Raw genomic sequence first — 21600 nt, 5'->3', positions numbered from 1 at the left:
CTAATTAAGAAAAGGAAATGGGAAACTCATAGGTATATACTTTATGTTAAAATGGTGTATATTAAAGATTGACAAAACATGCACCCCATATATTTGTCTTAAAATGCATTTTTCTCAGAATCATTCACTTCCAGATTACACAGACATATATATGTTTTTACAACATACTACGTTTTAGTTTTGGTTGAGCAAAACAGGTGGTGAGACTTGAAGGGGAAGAAAAATGCTTTGTGTCCAGTTCTGCTCTCGTTGCTGCCAATGAGAATTTTGCCACTGACTTTATCAGGAACAAGACTGGGTTCACTGTTTCGTCCTATGCCTTCATTTGAGATTTAAGCGATAAGACGAGTTTAGAGATAGTTCATACAGATCTCACAATTATGCCAGCCAATTACAGCTACAGAATGGCTAAAAAAATATCATAATAGAAACAGAAAATGTGTTAATATGCAGAAAAACCCCACTGCACTGCAAATTATGGAGTTGCACTGCCCTGCAGATTCTCTGCATTTCTTATTGTGATGGATTTGATAAGAAATTATTTTCCTCATCATGAAGTACAAAACAGAAATCAGAACACACAGGTACTCAGATAAAAGCTTTAATCAAAACTTACCTTAACGTCTTGCTCTGAGCTATCAGTTACAGCTTTCTGAGCAGCACTGGAGAGTGAATTTGCCACCTGTGGCTGAGCTTCCAGGAGCTTCTTCAGCTTCAAATCCACCAACTTACTGTTTTTTTCTGCTAAATATGCAAATACCATGTACAACAGAGTGAGATGCATTTAAATGGAGAGTTGCTACAACAATGTATCAGCTTAATAGTATTCGTAGTACTATCATTTTAAACCAAAAAGTGAAAACTGAGAAGAAAAAGATCTTTGAAGCACATACTGAGCTAGCTCTTTATGTGTTACATGTATAAACATTTCCCAAGTTTTCTTAAAAACATTCATCTAAGAAAGTTAGCACGTGGCTCAGTGCCATCAAATACAGCTTGCACTATATTATAAAATATAGAATGATAAACCCATGAGCTTGACAAAATGTTAAGTTCCTCTCAACTAGTATACACATACTCTGGCTATTCTTTCTGACAGATAAAAACGCCCAGAGAACAATTTACTTTAAGGTGGAATATTAAAAATTCATCAGGTATTTCAGGTTCTGGTAACCATTCAAGTTTACAAATAATATTAATTTAACGTAAGTTTCCTTGGGCACAGCATATCAACTTTAAGAGCAGAACAACAACAAAGCTATCTTTCTAGCAATGTTTGTTATAAATTATGGAATACAGTGGAGTTAGGAGTGGAATCAAACACTTTTATTAGCCCATAACAAAGTAAAATCTTCAGGAGCGTGATCCAAAATCACAATGAAGTCACCGGAAAATTCCTATGGACTTCACATCAGCGCTCATATGTACAGTATTTCACTTCCCATTAATGCTTATTTGACTACATGAAAAGTATGTAGTTTTTTGTATGTGAGTGGTGTGTGTATGTATCTTCCCCTCCCCCCCCCCCCCGCACATACAAGACAGAAATACTAATAACAGTTTATATTACAACTTTAAGAGCTACAGTCACACTGGGAGGGGGCAGAAGGAGCATCACCTGAGCAGGAGCCCCTGAAGGCATTATGCAGCCAAGTGGTGCTTGGGATGAGTGCACTGCAGAACAGCACTTGCCATATGTGTCCTACAAGTGTACCGTGCACAAGACATGGCAGTCCTGGAACCACAGGCCAGAATGCCGGGAGGAGGAGTCGAGTCAATTTCCTGACCGCACTCCTTTCAAGGCTTGGAGTCCGGTGAAGAGTGTTGGCTATTCTGTTCTCCAAAGTATTCCTGGGGAGCTAACAACCAAATGTCTGCCTGTGTCCACAGAGATGTGACATGATGAGGTGTGATGAAGGGCAGCTTTATCTCCTCTGGCACACCGACACAGTGGCCATAATTTGGTCTAACATATGAGTGCACGCACATATACACTGGCTTATACATACACACCATAAAATAATCATAATACACAGATGGTCACATTTTATAAAATACATTCACAGCAGCACATGGTAGCAGCATTAAGAAATATTGATGCTGAATTTAAAATCAACAACTTCCATTTAAAAAAAAAGTTAAACCAGTTTTCTTTGACTTCATTTGTGGATTGTGCCTAAAATTCTATGGAAAGAAGAAGGGTTCAGCAGGTAAGAAATTCATTAATCAAGTCACTCATGATTTTAAATATAAAGGACCCCTTGCGTGTGCATGGGCGTGTCCCATCCATCCATCTCCAATAGGATCTCTCTCTCACAAAAACAGTCCACAGAAAGAAATATTAGAGATCCGCTAGGTTAAGAGACATAAAATTAATATTCATTTCCTGATTGCCTTCTCTTCCCAAATATAAACCAATATTTACTGGAAAATCTTTTGACAGGCTTCTATTTCAGGCAGTCAGCCCAGATGATCACAGCGGTCTCCTTTCGCCTTAGAATCATGGGCGGCATGTGGCTCCTGCCTTTGGGGAGGCTAGGCGGGGGGCACTGGCACTTGGACCATGGCCCTGCTCCCCCTCCCTCTCTCTAGGCCCCATCCTTGCTCCACACCCACTCCGCCCCCGGTTCTGCTCTGGCTCAGCCCCCTCCCATGAGGTCCACCCCCCGCCCACTGCTCACTTCATCCCCCTGCCCGCGCCTCTTGGAGGAGAAGGCAGAGGTGTGAGTGGCGGCCGGGGAACCGTAGGGGATGGGGGCCAAGAGAGATCAGGGCCGGGGCAAAGTGCAGGAGGAGCATAGGTGGGGCAGAGAGGTGGAGCAGGAACTTCTGGTGGCAGTTCTTTGGGGAGGCTTAGCCTATTATACCTGCCACCTATGCTTAGAATCTATCAATCTTTTAAACATCAGCTTATCCCCAACACTAGAAATATTAGATATATTTTCTGCACAGAAAATATCAAAGCAGAAAAAAAATGACATGATTCAAGCTCATTAGGCCTGAAAATTAGCCTGCTCTGAGTGCTATTTCAAATTGAAGTATTTAATTATTTGTTGCTGTAGCTCAAAACAGCAAACTCACCTCACCTTAGAAATGATCAACTGACATATATATTGTTTACCCATTGTAAACAAAGTGAAGTATAGAGCATCATCAATTTAGTGTATAAAGAGGCACATATTAAGTCAATGCGCCATATCCATGGGTCTAGCCAATGTAGACAGAACGTAAGGCCTTGTCTACCTGGTGGGGTAATGTGCTCTACAGGGGTTTACTTGTTGCATGTTCATTGCTCTGTGTAGACCCTGCTGATGCGCTTTAACAGAGTGCTGCTTTAAACAGTACTATGTTAAAAAGCACTAGGGAAACTTTAGAGCACACCAGCAGGCTGTACATGGACAAATTAATGCACAAAACATTAGTGCAGTTTAGAAATCACACCCTCATAGAGCGCATTACCCCACCAGGTAGACAAGCCCTCAGTCACAGGATGCTGTGAGAAAGTGACTTAAAGCTCTCCCTTGCATACCCTTGTTCCTGGTGCTGCTCTGGGCACACCATACTTCTTTGGGCTGTTTTAACTTAAATCAACTTGTAATGAGGCCACATGGAGCCAAAAAAAGCAGCCATGTGGTGTACCATAGCAAAGAGGTGCACTGAACACACTGGCAGCAGGCAGGGTGTACAGAGTGCAAGCCTCTATAATGGCTCTATGGCACGGCAGGATCAGGACGCCATTTAGACAAGCATATGGATGGTGGGATTTTCAAAAGTGCCTAAGCAGGTGCTTGACTGGCTAAAGAGGCTCTGGAAAATTCCATTATGTGCTTATCTGAATTTTTAGACATCCAAATATCTTTGAAAACTTGGCTTCTAGTTACCTAAGAGAACACCCCTCTTAGTAAAATACTGTCACAGTTGTGTCAATGGAGGAATCTGAACTCAAGCTTCTGCGGTTTAAAATTCTAGTAAGGGGCTAACATTATTATGAATTATTATTATTTGGCCAGCATGTAAAGTGGTGATGTACATGCCACTCTAATAATATTCAGGATTTTAAAAATTGGTGCAGAAAAGCTGTTATTTTAACTTTGTAAACCACCTAGGGCCAATTCTGTCCTGGGTTTACATCTCAAACACCCCCCACTGGGGAGAACTCAATGGTGTAAATATGAGCAGAATTTGTGCTCTATATTCTGGGTGACACAACATCTAAATAAATACATAAATAAATGACAGTGACCAGCAGAAAAAAACCGAATCTTTTCCCAGCTGTTTTAGCACACGGGGCTAGATTGCCAACCATGCTCCCAAGCCTTTCCTGTGCAATCCCTCAAGAGACTTGTGAACACAAAAACCTGCATGGCTTTGCTCGTGCAGTTAGTGCACTCCCACCTCATCCTCACGAAACATGCTGGAATCCATCGGTATTTGAAATATTTCTTTTGTTGTTGATCTTAAATTTGAACCAGAAATAAGCATGACAGTAAATAATTCAGGAAAGTGAAAGGAACTTAAGGGTTAAAAGATTTGAAAAGACACAAAGCGAGGCTAAAATTACTAAATAGATAAAAGACACATCGAGATTGATGATGAAGAAGTAATAGTCATGCAAAATATACAAAACAGCCATTATTTAAATTACCAGTAGAATCAAGGTCATTTTCTAGGTTAGTAAGTTCATCTCCACCTTCTGTAATAGAGCATTCAGGAATCTCCTCATTAGTATTTATCTCAATATTATCATCCTCATCCCCATCTGTAGGAACAGGTAGTATTAATGTTAGTACTTTGTCTTGTTCATGCACCATACCATTAAAAACATTAGTGGTTTAGTGACAGTTGAGAACTGCTGTGGCAAGAAATGCAAACTGAAGTAATGAAATCAGTCTGCAGATGGGGTACCCATTTTCACTAATGGATATATCTTCCAACTGAGGCAATTCAATATATACACATACTTGGCCACAGTGGAGGTGCAATGGATGTAATCAGGGCAAAATTTAGCCTGAGGCACAGTCTTCAACTGAGCTGGACGTCTGAGCAATGTTGAAGAACACCTAAGTTATCATTTTTTTCTTACAACCTTCAGCATTCTAACAGGCTAGCTGTGAATCACCTCACGCTTAGGACTCATCTTTGACACAGTAACGCATTATTAGACAGAACCATCTCTACAAGTAGGCACCTACTGCTTTGTCACAGCCCCAGTTTGAATAGTGAGGCTTGTTGGCAAGGAATATAGAGTTTTAATAAACAATCTTCATTATACTTTGCACTTCCACGAGGCCCTTTCACGGAGCATCTCAGAGCAGCTCACAAACATGAATTAAATAAGTCCCATAAAATCCCCATGAAGTAGGTGGATATTATTATCCTCATTTTGCAGATAGGTAAAACCAAGGCACAGAAAGGGTAGGTGACTTGAGAAAGGTCAAGCAATGAGTAAATGCCCGAGCCGGGAACAGAATTCATGAAAAATCCTGTCTCCAACTTTCCTTATTTTATCGAGATGCCATATACGGTACATACAGTGAAATTAAAATAAGTAACACTAAAAAGCAGTCAGTAAAAGCTGGGTAACACCTTCAAAATGTTTAACTACATTTTATTTAATAATTTCTAGTCTCCTTCATATCAAGTGAAGCCTTTTGAGGTTAGGCATGTATGTACACGAGAAATTGACTGAGGGGTATTTAGAAAATGGAAAGGGAAAGAGGATGGCTTTACATATGAAGGGAAGTTGGAAGCAATTAGAAGGAATGTGGAAAAATAGCAGTATTGGAGAATAATTATTACTTAAAATTGCAGGTAAGTGAAAACTTGTTTTGATACATTTCAAACTCAAAGGATTTCATATATGGTCATTAGAAATTATAGAGTCCCAAACCCCTAACCCTGAACACCGCCACATTTCTGTGACGTTGGGATCTGGATCAGCACTTTTAAGCCTGATCCCTAGCTCCAAACGCCCTGAACTTTGGGCATGTACAGAACCTCAAATCAGGTCCATGTCTACTGACAACAGAACTTTTTAAGATTTCCATGAAGGCATACAGAATACAGCTTTTTATTTTGTCCACCTGCTCATCTTTACAATCATTGGAATTCATATTCTTCAAGCCCCCCTATTTTTTTTTTTTTTGCTACTACTCTTCCTTCTAAACAAGGTGCACTCTTACGTCCTTTTTAGACTGCCGATACAGCCAAATACAGCTGTTAATGTTCTTTGTGAACCTTTGGTCCTTTGAAGTCTGGTTCTTGCTATGATGGAGAGGAGCAAAGCATTTTGAAATACATCAGCAACAAGTCCATCTGAAGCAACAAACAAAAGCAGGAGTTCTGTGATGTAGATGATAGAGTGGGGTGGGTAGAGGAATATGTGTGGGGTAACTAACAGCGGATCTTATTAGGGTGGGATAGAGAAAGAAGGGGATTAAAAGGTGGATAATTCTTTTGTGGATTCTCTCTTTGTGTGAGTATACATGGAAAAAAGTATAGGAAAGATAGGTGGAAGAAGACGTGGGTATGGGGTAAAACTATGTGGGAAAGGGAAAGTAGGGGGACTGGGAGGACTAAGGCAATGCTATGGGGAGGATTAGAAGGGGATCTGAGGTCAGAATGGGCATTATATAATGTACCCAGACTTCTGCAAGGCTTTTGACACAGTCCCACATGACATTCTGACAAGTAAGCTGGAGAAATGTGGGCTCGGCGGAACTACCATTAAGTGCATACATAATTGGTTAAACAACTGCAAACAAAGAATAACTATTAATGGAATGATGTCAGGTTGGAAGGAGGTCTCAAGTGGGGTTTCACAGGGATCTGTTCTGGGTTGGGGGTTGTTTAACATCTTTATTAATGAGCTGGATGTAGGAATAGAGCATATACTGATCAAATTTGCAGAAGACACAAAGCTGGAGGGGTTGCCAAATGTGGGAGGATAGAGTTAAAATTCAGAGTGATCTTGATAAATTGGAGAACTGGGCTATAGACAACAATGATAAATGTAAGGTGCTACACTTAGGGAAGAAAAACCAAATGCACAAATACAGAATGGGGGATAACTGGCTTGGTAGCAGCCAAGAAGGATCTGGGAGTTGTGGTGGATCACAACCACAACATGAGTCAGCAATGTGATGCTGTTGCAAAAAAAGCAAATGCAATTTTAGGTTGCATTAACAAAAGCACAGCATGTAAGTCATGGGAGGTGATAGTATCGCTCTACTCAGTGCTGGTTAGGCCTCAGCTGAATACTGTGTCCAATTTTGGTCACCAATGTACAGAAAGGATGTACAGAAACTGGAAAAGACCCAGAGGCAAGTGACAAAGATGATCAAAGGGATGGAATGCAAATCATATGAGCAAAGGCTGAAGGAACTGTTTAGTTTGGAAAAGAGGAGATTAAGGGAGGACATGATAATGGTCTTCAAGTACTTGAAAGGCTGCCATAAAAAGATGGAGAAAAGTTGTTCTCGCTTGCCACAGAGGGCAGGAAAAGAGGAAATGGGTTCAAACTATAGCATAGCAGATTTAGATTAAATCTCAGGAAAAACTTCCTAACTGTAAGAACAGTAGGACACTGGAGCAGACTGCCTTGGGAGGTTGTGGAAGCTGCTTCACTGGAGGTTTTCAGAAGTTGGCTGGATAGCCGTCTGTCTTGGATGGTTTAGACCCAACAAATCTTGTATCTTGGCAGGGGGTTAGACTAGATCAGTGGCTCTCAACCTTTCCAGACTACTATACCCCTTTCAGGAGTCTGATTTGTCTTGTCTAGTCCCAAGTGTGTAGTCATTTAAAAACAACTTGCTTACAAAATCAGACATAAAAATACAAAAGTGCCACAGCACACTATTACTGAAAAATTGCTTACTTTCTCATTTTTACCATATAATTATAAAATAAGTCAACTGGAATATAAAAATTGTGTTTACATTTCAGTATATAGTATATAGAGCAGTATAAACAAGTCGTGGTTTGTATGAAATTTTAGTTTATACTGAATTTGCTAGTGCTTTTTACGTAGCCTGTTATAAAACTAGGCAAATATCTAGATGAGTTGATGTACCCCCTGAAAGACCTCTGCACACCCCCAGGGGTACGTGTAACCCTGGTTGAGAACCACTGAACTAGATGACCCTTGTGGTCCCTTCTAACCTTACGGTCCTATGATTCTAGGAATTGGATGGTCCTGAAAAATGCTTTTGGTGGCAAGATGCATATTGAGTTGTAGCCATTTAGTAGATTGGGCTACTTGGAAGGGAAAGGTTGATAAAGGGTAAGTAGAAGCAATATTATTGGTCCTGATGTGAGGAACTGGGTAAGGGAGTGTTAGTTGTGCCAGAGATAATGTTATTAGTAATGATCTAATTGTGGGAGAGAAGTTGGAGTATTTCAGGAAGCATTAAGGACTCCACAATATACACTTTTTGTCCCTGTTTACTTTTGGATACCTGGGCCTACAATCTGGACTTAAGCTATTTAATGCATCAAGGAGGCATGGGAGTGAAGAAGATGGGGATGTTCAAAGCATCAGGAAGTGAAGCGGGGAAAAGAGAAGAGGTGGGTGGGCTAAAAAAAAAAATAGACTGAGGACAATACTGAAGGTTTTAAAGCAGCAGCAATCTTAGGTGCCCCTGCCTTGAAGTCTGGGGAGAGCACTATATGTTCCAGTTCTTCAAAGAGTATATCTAATTTTTTCCAGCCACTGCCTTCACTTCTGAGATAAGCCCCGAGTCCTTTCTGCTGGCTGTCATAGCATCTTCTTTGAAACTCTGTGGCACTCAGTACAAAGTATCCTAGAGTGCATCCTGGAAGTTGGAACTTAAAATGGCAGGCTGCAAGCAGCTCAGCTGGAAAACAGTGAAGAGGGTTTTTATTTTTTTAAAGTAGGAACTGGAATAAGTAGAGAATCAAGAGGATTGATGAGCAGGGTGGAAGACAAGGAAAGATGGGGCCTATCTTGGAAGAGGGATACTAAATCCCTTTTTCTTTATAGGGCACCAAAGTACTAGGGCTAGCCTTGCTTGTAGGGAGAGAAAGAGAGGTTACTTACAGGTGCAATAACTGTAGTTCTTCGAGATGTGTCCCCCTATGGGTGCTCCACTTCAGGTGCACATGTGCCCCACACACCTTCATTTGGAGGTTTTCATTAGCAGTGTCCGTTCAGCTTGTGCATGTGCTGCCGATACCTTTGTGCCCTGCATGGAGGCTATATCAGCCTCAGTGGGCCATCAATTCCTTCTCCACCACCATGTCTCAGAAGGAAACTCTGAAGCAGAGGGGAAGGAGGGTGGGTAGTGGAGCACCCATAGGGACACACATCTCAAAGAACTATAGTTACTGCAAATGGTGCATAACTTCTCTTTCTTCTTTGAGTAGCGTCCCTATGGGTGCTCTACTTCAATTGTCTCCTGAGCAGTCTCCCCATAAGAAGGAGGGAGCTTTGGAATTGAGTCCAGAACAGAGAAAAGAACTGCATTGCCAACTGCTGTATCACATGTAGCGGCAACAACTAAGGCATAGTGCCTGAAGATGGTATGTACCGAAGACCATGTAGCAGCTCCGCAGATCTCAGATACTGGGACATTTTTAAGTAAAGCCATAGATGTAGATTGAGACTTATTAGAGTGAGCTGTCACACTAGAAGGAGGTAGAATACCGGCTGCTCTGTAACAAGCAATAATACACCCAGAAATCCATTTTGATAGTCTTTGGAGAGAAACAGCATAACCTTTAGATCTGTCTGTAAAAGAAATGAAAAGACTAGGAGATTTACTAAATGATTCAGTCCTATCTAGATAGAAGGCTAATGCCCTCCTGAGATCTAAAGTACGGAAAGTAGTCTGCAGATTGGAATTATGTGTTGTTTGCCCTGTTTGTTCACTGTGTCTACCACTAGAAAGTTGAGGGGAGGGTGAGAAAATAGAGTCTTTGGTGGGAACATGATAAGTTTATCAGCTCTCTTACATGTAGGGGTCACTGTTTCCGGGGTTTGCCAAATTGTTTTTGCAGAATGCAGCAGAGCCTTGTTGATAAGAAGGGCAACTCTGGATGGTGTTGCAGAGTGAAGAATATCCAACAGCTTGTGCTGAGATTTTTTAACCTCCTCAAGAGGTATCTGTAGGGAGTCTGCCACCTGTTTAATGAGGTCTTGAAAATGCCAAAAATCATTGGTCACAGATGTAGGAGATGCCATTACCACCTCATTCAGCAAAGAGGATGAGAAGATAGTTCAAGGGGTAACTTCTTTGTCTGCCCTAGCTGTCTGATTCTGGAATATTTCCTTTTGGTGGTGGGGAGGAGAAGCTTGAGTCTTCCTATTGTCCCAGTGGGAGAGTGTTGGGGCCCTGGAGAACTGTCTGCAATAAGCTGCCTAGGGAGGCCAATATGTCCATTAAGGATCACATGAGGGAGGAGGGCAGCATCCAGGGTTTCTCCCACCAAGAATGATGAGGTCCCTGGACATCTTCCAGTCCCTCTGAGAAAGGGAGTTCCTACATGGGTACATAGGAGAACCCTGGACGGATATTGATGATAGATACTGAAGGTAGGTCTCCATCATCATCCCCTTTTTCCTCTAACAGGGGAGCTCGGACCGAAGAGAGGTGATGGTACCGGGGATGTATAAGGGTTTGGAGAGCGAGTGGCCCTCAGTACTGAGAGATGCTCAGTACCCGAAAGCAATGGAGACTCTGGTTCAGCAGTCACCGATAAGTCCTTCAGGTACCTAAGGTCTTGCGGTGCTGAGTGAAGTTGCAGCACTGAGCGGAGTTGTGGTACTAATGGCCTGATATGCTTGTCCCTGCGATAGTACTGACAGTTGTGAGTGCTTCACAAACAGCACTAACATAGATGAGGCTTAGTCTTACATGGTACTGAAGAGCTCGATAGAGGTATCAAGAAAAGGGTCAAGTCTGATGGTACTGATCTTCTATGTTCGCTCTGACCATCTCCACTAGACGATGCCAAAGCCTTCTCAGAGCCATGTTTATTCTTAGAAGAGATACATGATTTTCCCAACTTGCTGGTACTGGAGAAGCCTTTTGCCTCTACAGTACCAACCCTCAAGAATGAAGTCTCTGAGGCTGTTGACCTTGGACAGCGAGGTCTTTCTGAGATGGATTCCTAAAAGGAGAGTTAGAGCTACTCTTCTTGGGATTTTTAGAGGAAGTCTCTGAAGCTTTTCCCTTTCTAGAAGAGTGTTGCACAGAGATACCTAAGTGCTAGAGACCCCCAGAAACTGATGCAGAGGGAAATTCTCCTGATCTGGCTCTGAAGCAAGACGAAGGGAGTGCTCCACCATTAACAGTCACAGTTGATTTCTCAGTTCTTCTGTGCCCTGGATTTGAGGGCTAAACAGAAGTTATACTTCTGTGAGACATACGACCTTCCCAGACAGTGAATAAACTTGGAGCGTCTGTTGCTGACTATGATACCCTCTCTACACAAGAAGCAACGTTCAAACCATAGTGAACTAGGAATGCCTCTCAAAGGGAGGATTTCCCTGGAGGAAATAAAACAATCTCTCAGCTAACGAGTAATTAACTGCTACTAACTAACTAACAAGCTAAACTAAACTAAACTAAGATAGAACTAAGTCAGCAAGAAGCTGAGGCAGCACAATGTGGACATGCTAAGCTCTGTCTCTGACCAAAGTGACTGAAAAGGAACCATTGGTGGTTCACCCGTGCAGCCTGACAAAGCCTTGGTGCAGGGCATGAGGATATCAGCTGCAAATATGCAGGGCAAACAGACATTGCTAATGAAAATCTCTGATCAAAGCCACATGGGTCACATCTGAAGTGGAGCACCCATAGGGATATGGAGAAGAAGAACATACTTATCGAGTTCCCAAGAATGTTAGCAATCTGTTAGCCACTCATCCAGAAAAGCACTGAGATATTCAAGGCAATGAAAGGTAAGAACAAAAATAATATATTTAACATTATTTAGGTTTTTGGATACTGATTGAATACTTGTAGTAAATGACTGCCTTTTTCTTTAATTGCATAATATATACTTTAGATACTGTAATATCTAATACTGTGATATTTAGATACTGTGATACTGAGGTTAATTTCAGATATTTTCAGTATTGAGATTGATTTTTTGTTTTATTTGCAGTTTTAAGTTTGGACTGAAGAGAGAGAAAAATGGAAAAAAGTAAGAATTTCAGCATAAGGAATTTTGGAAGAATGTGGAAAGTACTAGGATAAAGCAATGAAAGAAAAGAGCCCAGAAGGAAAATGAAAAATTGTTCAAAGGTATTTTAAAATACAGTAAGTACAAAGCTTATGTATACCATTCATCAAGAAATACATTAGATTATAAACAAGAAATGCCGATGAATAAGGGTGTTCAAAGATCAAACCAGGATAAGTCAGAGGCACGAGAGGTAAAAAACACCAGACATAGGTGAGCTGTAGCACAAAAATCACCAAAAATTGGCACTCTTGTTGTCAGGTCTGGACAAGAAGCCTGAATTATCCTCTTACCCCTAAAAGTGGTTCCTTTAAAGGCCTCACTTACATGAGAAAATTGTACCAATTTAACTCAATCAGTTTAGAAACTGATTAAATTAAATTGGTGCAACACCCTTGTGTGGACCCTGTTATTTCAGTTTAAGAGTATTTTATATCAATTTAGCTTAAATTGATTCCTTACCTTCTTAAGTTAAATTGACATAAGGTACTCTTGAACTGATTTAAGAGCATCTACACAAAAGGGGGTGGCACCAGTTTAACTACATCAGTGTCTAAACCAATGGCATCAGATTCTAAACCGATTAACTAATTTGGTAAAATTTCCTTGTGCAGACAAGGCTTTTGTCAGGGTTGAGCCCACGGCTGGCCGTAGGGAAAATGACACCGTGTGAAAACTTGTATTTTGGCGCTCTTTCTTTGAGTTTGAGAACAGCAGCATGGGGCGCATGGTGCAAGGACCAGCTCCTGGCCCTGGAGCCCGGTGAGGTCGCACAGGGAGGAGTTTCTAAGCCTGCGGGCTCCTCTAGCCATACATCCCCTGACCACCTAGGTGGAGGACAGCAGGTGAAAGTGGGGCCAGGGGCTGGCCCGCAGGCTTCTCAGGGGCTAGCCTTGCTGGTTGCATCTCCTCGCCAGGCTAGCACCTCCAGGTGGCATTGCCTGCCCCTGCCGATTGACCAGGGGCTCCAGCTCTGGGTTCCCCTGCACTCATCCCCCTCTGGAAGCCCAGGTCTGCCAGCTTGTGGTACTCGGACGATGCCCCCCTCATCGCCCACCCTTAAGGTCAGCCCTGGTTGAGCCACACTGGCGGATGGGAGTGTGAGCAAGCTTGCACTACAGCTGCCTATATTATACTTTTCTGGAGACAAAGAGAGGTCTTCAGTCTCCACAGCATGACTGCGACACTTTTCAAGCCCTATATTCACACGGCTTTTGTTTTAAAACATCAGGCACGGAGTGGGCTTTAAGATTACAGAATGCAGTTAGGAGAGTATGAACACTGACAAAGAAAGCAAAAGTGGAGAATAAAAGGAAGGCAGAAGGTAGAAATCAAATTTTACAAAAATATAAGCAACCAGAGGGCCTTTAGTGATAATTACAAAGAAAGGTCGATATTGCTAAAAAAATGAAATCCAGAACTTGAAATATTTACTTGATACCTACTAGCTCGAGGACTAAGTTTATTAGTCTGGGTGAGGATACCTGTGCTGCCATGCCCTCCCTAAAACACCCCCCAAGAGCCCAGGTCTGCAGATTCAGACTTGCGGGGATTGTGCTAGGATGCTAAAAATAGACAAACCGACATTCTGGTTCAGACTGGAGCTTGGGCTCTGAAGCCTGAGGGTGGTGGTGGTGGTGGTGGTGGGGTGGGGTGGGGAGAGGGGTTGGTGTCAGAGCCCAACCTCCAGCCTGAGCCGGAATGTCTATCTGGCTATTTTTAGCACCATAGCATGAGCGTTGCAAGCCCAAGTCTGTGGACCCGAGCTCTGAGACATGCTGCTGTGGGGCTTTTTTTTTTTTCCCAGTGTGGACACCCTAAAGAACAGAACAGTTGTGCAGTGTTTATTGTATATAATTATAACAATATTGTCAGCTAACTCTCTAATTAATACATTTTTAAAACAGTAACTTACTAAGTCTCTCTTGCTTTTCTTAGTGCTTCCACCCTCCACCCCCAACCCTTTTTTTTTTTTTTTTTTTTGCTATAACAGATCATGGTGTATCTTTTCCTACGCTGCTTTCAACATCTATTTCTTCTTTCTTTCTCTCATTTCTTACACTGTATTCTTTATCTCCTCCCCCATATTTTTGGTCTGTATTCCCCCCCACTTTTTCTCACCAAAATCTCTCACTCAATACCATAGTGATCTTTTCTAACGTATCTCATCAATTGTTTCCTCTCTTTCCTGCCCACTCCCCCACAGCTACCTACTCAACCACACCCTCACAAACATGCCATCCTAATTACGGGTTGGGTATATGGCAGAAACCAAATAGTAAATGAACTTAACATACTTGCAAATCACGGATGTGAAAGATGGGGCCTCCCTGTTCAAGAACAATGCCCAGATAAATGCTAACTCTACTGCTTCTGAGCTGCTGGGAAAGGGGAGAGTGTTTGGATTCCTATCAGGGTGCTGTTCCTGGACCCAACTCAACATATCAGCCTCCAGCTAGTAGGAATCTTCTATATTTGAAGCTCCCACCACAAATGCTTCCATCTGCCGGAAGGGAGATGGAATATTTTTTCTCTCTCTCTCTCTCTTTCTGTGCCCCTTTCTTCTCCCCCTGATATCTCCTCCTACTAAATAGCTGCCCGAAAGCTTGCATTCTACAGAGGTTGATGCTGCTTATCCAGGAAAGATTTCTACTTGCAACAGGCAAATGGATTTTCCAGGTCATGATTAAATCAAGGCTTTCAAATGAGGCTGTACTGTTAATGCCAAAACAGAAATTTCTCAATTAGTAAGTAGAAATATTGAAGATTAGAATTTCACCCACAAAAGTAAGCAAGAAATTAATTTAAAAAATTTAAAACTCCAGAAATGAACTAGTGCCATCTTTCCGAAGGAAGTGAAAAAAGAGAGAAGGGTTCAGTAGATTTAATTAATACCTCTTTTTGGAAATCGGGATGTACAAATCAATATGGGGGGAGGGAGGGGCGGAGGAGAGTGGGGGGAGAGAGAGAGAGAAAAAGAGAGGCTAATTAAACATGTAGTAAGAAGAGATATATAGAAGATCTAGAAAAATTGTAAGCTTGACTTAAACTATCATATAGGGGAACAGAACACCTGCAAGCATATAACATAATTAAGGATAGTACTTCCAGATAAAAAAAGATCTTGTCTATTAAATCCAATTTTTTTAGCAAATAAAACACTGAAGGAATGAGCAGTAGACATATAGGCCCAGCCAGTTCCGCAAAAATATTTAAGGGTTGTATCACCATCAATAGGAGTTAGGTGCCTAAATACTTTTCAGGATCTGGGCCACTGTAACTTACTTGGATTTAAAAAAAATGTTAACTAAGTTTCATTCAACTGTTCCTTAGTAAAGTTAACAAGAAAGGCCTCTTGTTAGAAGGAGGAGGAGCTACATGAGTAAAGAATGATTTGGAAAACAAAGACATACTGTGAATGACGAGATGGAAGAATGTGGAGAAGGTTGAGTATGTACCACAAAAATAAATAATAAGATGATTGTTCACTTTATGTGAAAAATATGGAAGAATGAACACGTAGGAAAGTGATAAATGTTCACATAAACAAGAGTAAGGGGGAATCAGAGTGGAGAGATAACACAAAATAGAAGTGCAACATAAGTTCAAATAACTTGGCCAGACTAGTATATGGGCAGATGAAATCAATGTAGAGAATGTAACCCAAGGATGTTGGGCATAGTATATATAAAAATAGAAAATATGCCAAATGGCCATACAATTAAAATACAATTGTTAATGAATATCAGATGTTACAGTGATAAAAACTCAAGTAGCCAGATTCTGACACCTTTATTCCTGTTGAGTTCTATCTCACGCTGCAATTAGTCATCACGGAAATCAGTACAACCAAACAGGTAAAGAGTTAGTACTCAATATTAGTAACAGCAGAATCTTGATCTAAAATCTTATTAATATACTGCTAAAGAGCTATCAAGTATTCTTGAAATAGTGACAAAATGGAAGACTAATGAAGGAGCCTGAGGACTTTATTCAGAAGAGTTAGAGAAACTAGGGATGAAATCCTGGCCTCACTGAAATCAGTGGATGTTTTGCTATTAACTTCACTGCTGCTAGGATTTCACCCTTGGTTTTTATTGTTTAGGAAAGGGAGATGAAGATTGGTCCTCTCTAGAGCACAGAAAATTCTGAAGAGAATAAAGGAAGATAGAAACTAAAAGACTATTTGTGCTAGGGTCAGCTGCAAGACTATCTCTGAGGGAACTTACAGATTTAATGAAGGAAAGACCTGGTCAACAGAAAAAATCAATAGGAATTTTAAACATGGAGCACCATATTCTATGGTGAAATATATGTTGGTGTAAGTGGTCAGAAAGTGGGTGCAAGTAACAAAGCTGTGTAATTTGTAACCAATTTGGCATTCAAAGTATGTGTAAAACAAGTGTATTTTATACTCAGAGGTAGAAGGAGGAAGTGTAGCAGGAAAAGCAACTAAAGCAACAATCAGGCCGGTATAATTGGATAATGTCAGTGTAAAGTAAAGTAAAGTAAAGCGGGATAAAATGATAAATATTTAAGTTAGATAAAGAATGACAAATTGGTTTCAATTTACACTACTTTGCCATTTTATTCATTTTCTAACTAACTTACCCTCAATGTGTAACCTATATTACTATATACATCACCAATGAATTTGGCCCACGCACTTCCATGGAAGTAGTACCTGCATCAGCCAAGTCTAAATTTGGCCCAGAGTGTTTAATACAAGTATATGGAACAAATTAGGAAAGGCTGCAATGAAAAAATGAGCAGTAACCATTTTTTAAAGGCGTTTGCTATTGTACCTCACAGCTTGAGCACGCTTTGAAGCAATATTTTCATTAGCTTAGAGGAGTTTTCATAAAGTCTGAACAGCTTATTCCACATCAAGGCCATGTTTTCCCTACTTAGGATGAATTCAGAACTGAAGAGCAGCCCCACACTGGAGACATCCTGCCATGCTTCATTTACTGGGTGAATGGAGGCAAACCAAAGATCAGACCTAAATGGAAACATACAACGGCTATCCAGCCATTCTTAGCTTCAGTGTTAAATGCAGTAGGGACTGGAAGAGCTATGGTGCAAGTCAGATGTAACACTAACTAAAAGGAACATATTTAAAAGTGTACTGAACACAGAAAGAAAACATATAATCAGTGAACCTAGATCTAGCAAAATAAACATAAAGTTGGATTCACCTGACATTTGTGCTTACAATTATGGGTTAGTATGAGACAAATAATTACGCCTTAGCATATTTAGGAGACACTAAAAGAACAAGGAGCCTGGACTGAAAATGTGTTCAGTACCTATTTGAATTTGAGTGACACTACATTACTCCAGCTTGGAGCACTGGCAGTTATATGAATTTTAATGACATTTCAAAGTCAGTTTAGTAATATTACAGTAATACACAACTCAAAAACTGTAAAGTTAAGTGGTTTGTCAAAAGACTGCCATTTAAAATCAAAAGATTATTGCTCCAGCCTCCCAGGTTATAATGAATGAAAATAACATAATGCCACAGGACTTCTTCAAAGTTCCCTTCAAAAACAGTCTTACTAGCTAGGTTTTGGGGTTTTTTTAAATTCAAGTTTCTTAAATCTTTATAATGTACTCCCCCCCAGAGGTCAAGTGTAACTACTACATTTTCAAAAAACTCCAGAGATTTTAGCCACACAATTTCCATATGACTAATACTTTATGCAATTCTAAAAATGTAGGGGTAATGTCAAATCTGTAGTTTAATAGCCAATATTAGCCAATGGTTATTGCCTATATAGTCATATTCTTGCTGTAACATATGCACCATTCTTTTAACTGTTTGAAATTAAGTGAAATAATCCTGATTTGGAAAACCTATCCATTGCCAGTCCTTTGTTATGTGTACCTGCTGAACAACAATTTCTTGCAATATTTTGAAGTGTGAATAAAAGTGATACCCAAAAAAGGTCCTCTCTGGTATATCTAGGCTGCTACAGGAATAAGATATGAGGTTCCCTAACTCACCTCCAGATGCCTTTGACCTTTCTTTCAACTTTTCTGCAGCCATTTCAGTGTAGGCAGGAAGTTCTGACATCTTCACTCCAGATCGAGCTTCTGCTATTAGCTGACGAGCTCTCTCTCTCAGCTGCCGACGTCGCTCTTCATCTTGCTGCTAAGATATATTGAACAGTTGCCAACTCAGTAATTGACAGAAATGCAATTTCATTCTCAATCTGATCATCATGATAGTAACTGGTTTACAGCATGGTGCTTGGCCCACATTATAAACAGGATGCTCCATATCAGTTGGGTGTCACACCACAATTTTTAAAGACATCCGGGTTTTTTTTAACATATACAAAATTATTATATACTAAAAATGTCATCATTTGTAATTTAAACCACATAAAAATGATTATACCTGTAAAATATCATGCAAACAATTGTCGGAAACTTTTGTCTCAAAACAATAGCTACAAAAATGTTATTATGGCTGCAGAACAGATTTTATTAAAATGAATTACTAGACAGAGGAATATTCTACCATAATACTAGAATCAGGGGTCAGATACTGCTCTCAGTTACACAAGCAACTCCATTGACTTCAAGAATGCTATACTGATGTAAATCTGAAGTAAGAGAAGAATTTGATCCTTGCACTTCAATTAATACATCTTTTTTTAAATATAAATTTTAACTTAAATTTAACCTGTTGATGGAGCCTCTAGGGCACAAAAGAATTTTTCTAGCTTTAAAATGTCTCTTTGTTGGGTTAAGTATAGTAACTGCAAATATTTTCCAATAACAAATATCATGTGTTTTTGTAAGGGAACCATTCAAGTTAGCCATGTTCTGTTAAAAAATTAAATGCAACATTATAGCAGTATAAAATTTCAATCCCATAACTAATTACAACCAATAGTAAACTTTTCATACACATATTTCTGAAACGGAGTAACACATAACAAATTAAAAAATATAGGTTTAATCAAACTTATTGAAATACACAGATAGGTAAGGAAAATGAAGTTTAAACTTTATTTGTCAAAACGTGCATTTTTCAAACTTAAGGAAAAGTTTAAAAGACACTACTGCACTATGAACGCTAATAAATACAACAAAACCAAGCATGTGGCTTTAAGTCAAATTTACCTCAAACTTAACACTTGTAGACATAGCATAGTTGTTGAAATCAAGACATTTGCAGATGGCGTTAATGTTGGTAGAATACAACCAATTAGTCTAATTTTAGAAAGCAGTATTGGCAACTTGAAACACCATTCCCACTAAACAAGAAATTGAACATTCCACACCTGCAAATGTTTGTAAGAGCCTGCTACCAAGTGCTATTTAGTTTCAGCAATCATTAATAAAACAAGCACAAAATACTAATTAGGTACCTTTTACCCATTTCCATGTAGATTGTTTGTTTGTAGCTATTTACTCATCATTGTTCTTGGTACAATAGAAAAAATGCAAATGAATGAATCAGAATGCAGCCCTAATGGGACTTTCTGTTTATAACCATTAGCCCAGAGGTGTGCTGTAATTCAATCCTCAAGCAGCAAGATTTAGCCTCATTAACAGCTTGCATGGGCAGGTTACAACTCATAAAACCCTACAGTAAACAAAGTATATAGACACAGCACAATATCTTGAGCCTGACTGACAGAATTCTGGTTCCCTATCAGATTGCCTTGATTTACTTTTCTGCTCATGTCCTAACACTATAAAGACAATTTTGCTTGGGCCCTGCAAGCTCTTCAGCAGGATGGCGTATTTGCTTTGTTTGATTTCTCACACCTTAACTTCCCAGGCACAGAGTAACAGTTCTGTCAAAAACTTATTTGTTAAAGGACACACAAGAAAGAAAACTAGAAACCTTCTATGTCTAGTATGCACTTCAATAAATCAGTTTAATTTAATTTACAGCCAGCCAACTGACAAAGCAACCAATTTTATTTCAACCAACTGTATTTGGCAACATTTATTAAATTTGAGTTTACATGAAGTGAAATTGTTCAAATATTTCCATCTTGTCACTCCTAACACAGGTGAATTTGTGGTTTTAATTTAATTTAATTTACAAATGGACTCTGCCAAACTTATTTTAAGATACCTAAACAGCTTAACTTTGAATATTCATATGTTCCAACTAAACCTACACTATTGTACATGGCTTATTTAATATCAAGCCAGGTACACTTTAGGAAAAAGATGTCCTAGAATATAGTAGGCTGATTTCAAAAGAGAAGAGCTCATATCCCTGAATCATTAGCATAGTCACTAGCATTCTCTGGATACCTTAGCAAATATAGATGATTGTAGCTTGTGTTTGTGCTAATTAAAATTCAATCACTAGTGGAGAAGAACAAAACAGCATATTTATAGCTTAAATTCAATAATATATTATTTGAATTGTTGATTATTGAGCTTTGAGGGAGGAAATGATTGTGAAGAACCACTAAGTTTAATTCACCTCAAAGATCTGATTCAAGTATATACACAAATTGCAAGTTAAAAACAATTAATTAAAAACATTCATAGAGGGCACAATATATTTTTATTGTCCCTTCCAAAAAAACAAGAGAAATACCTGGTAAAAGCTCATAAAACACAAACATGGAATTTGCAACAGGGAAAGAAAGGGAGATGACAACTCAGATTACAACAACATATGCTAGAAAACTGTCCATTCTAAAGAGAAAACAAGGTAAATCTTTCATCTCTCTGTCATGAAACCGCCATGCTGGAGAGATATAAAAGTTTACTCTCTTCCTCCACCTCAATTACTTTCTAATGGTCTAAAAATCTGCCACATGGATGCACAGCAAGTAAAACTTCACCATTTAAGGACAAACTCTTCAAGAATAAGTAATGTAATTCCTTGTTTCCTTCCTATAAAAATGTATTGGTATGCAATTTTTATATTTCACAGTTCACCGACATCTCGGCAAGCTTTCTTCCACTGCTTCAACGGTGCTACTTTTAATTTTATCCTCCTTAGTCCTAGTAATTAAAGTGATCAGCAGTGGCATCCCAACGGCTTTGACACAGCTACAACCCCCTAGCAGACTTCTGCTTTTAAGGAAAAGGAGAAGAAAAAGGACTAGAGTTTCATTTCACAGGAACAAGAAAATCAAGCTTCTCCAATCCTCAACTTTATCCAATTGTTCTTTCAGCAGTCTTTGGATCTTAAGAAACAAATAAAAATGGCTGCCATTAGGGGGTCCTTTTTGTACTTGCCGCAAATGTCAGTGACTGACATTACTTTGGCTAAAAATGATGCCATGGATTTGTGAAGGTGAATCAGAATGTGAGACACAGTCAGTGTAGTTGCCGAGATCATTACCCTGCCAATGATGTCATTCAACAGTATCAGAAATTTAGAAAAGACCAGCTTAAAAC

General features: G+C 39.8%; 1 protein-coding gene across 13 annotated transcripts in view; it reads right to left on the bottom strand.

The window, feature by feature from the left end:
* EHBP1 (EH domain binding protein 1) overlaps window positions 1-21600 on the bottom strand; it is a 313842-nt gene that overhangs the window by 46453 nt on the left and 245789 nt on the right. For 8 of the 13 annotated variants that reach the window (XM_067565220.1, XM_067565223.1, XM_067565221.1 and 5 more), the window contains 3 exons: window positions 18217-18364; window positions 4646-4759; window positions 617-744 (listed from right to left, as the gene is read on the bottom strand). In XM_067565220.1, coding sequence (XP_067421321.1) covers window positions 617-744; window positions 4646-4759; window positions 18217-18364 — 390 coding nt within the window. The remainder of the gene's footprint in view (window positions 1-616; window positions 745-4645; window positions 4760-18216; window positions 18365-21600) is intronic. The other 5 variants (XM_067565229.1, XM_067565230.1, XM_067565225.1 and 2 more) reach the window with 4 other exon arrangements.

Source organism: Emydura macquarii, unplaced genomic scaffold, assembly GCF_026122565.2.
Source record: "Emydura macquarii macquarii isolate MOO-44397 ecotype Brisbane River unplaced genomic scaffold, CSIRO-AGI_Emac_v2 contig_2676, whole genome shotgun sequence".
Lineage (NCBI taxonomy): Eukaryota > Metazoa > Chordata > Testudines > Chelidae > Emydura > Emydura macquarii.
The sequence above is the reverse complement of the archived record's forward strand: the minus strand, read 5'-3'. Positions and strand labels throughout refer to the sequence as shown.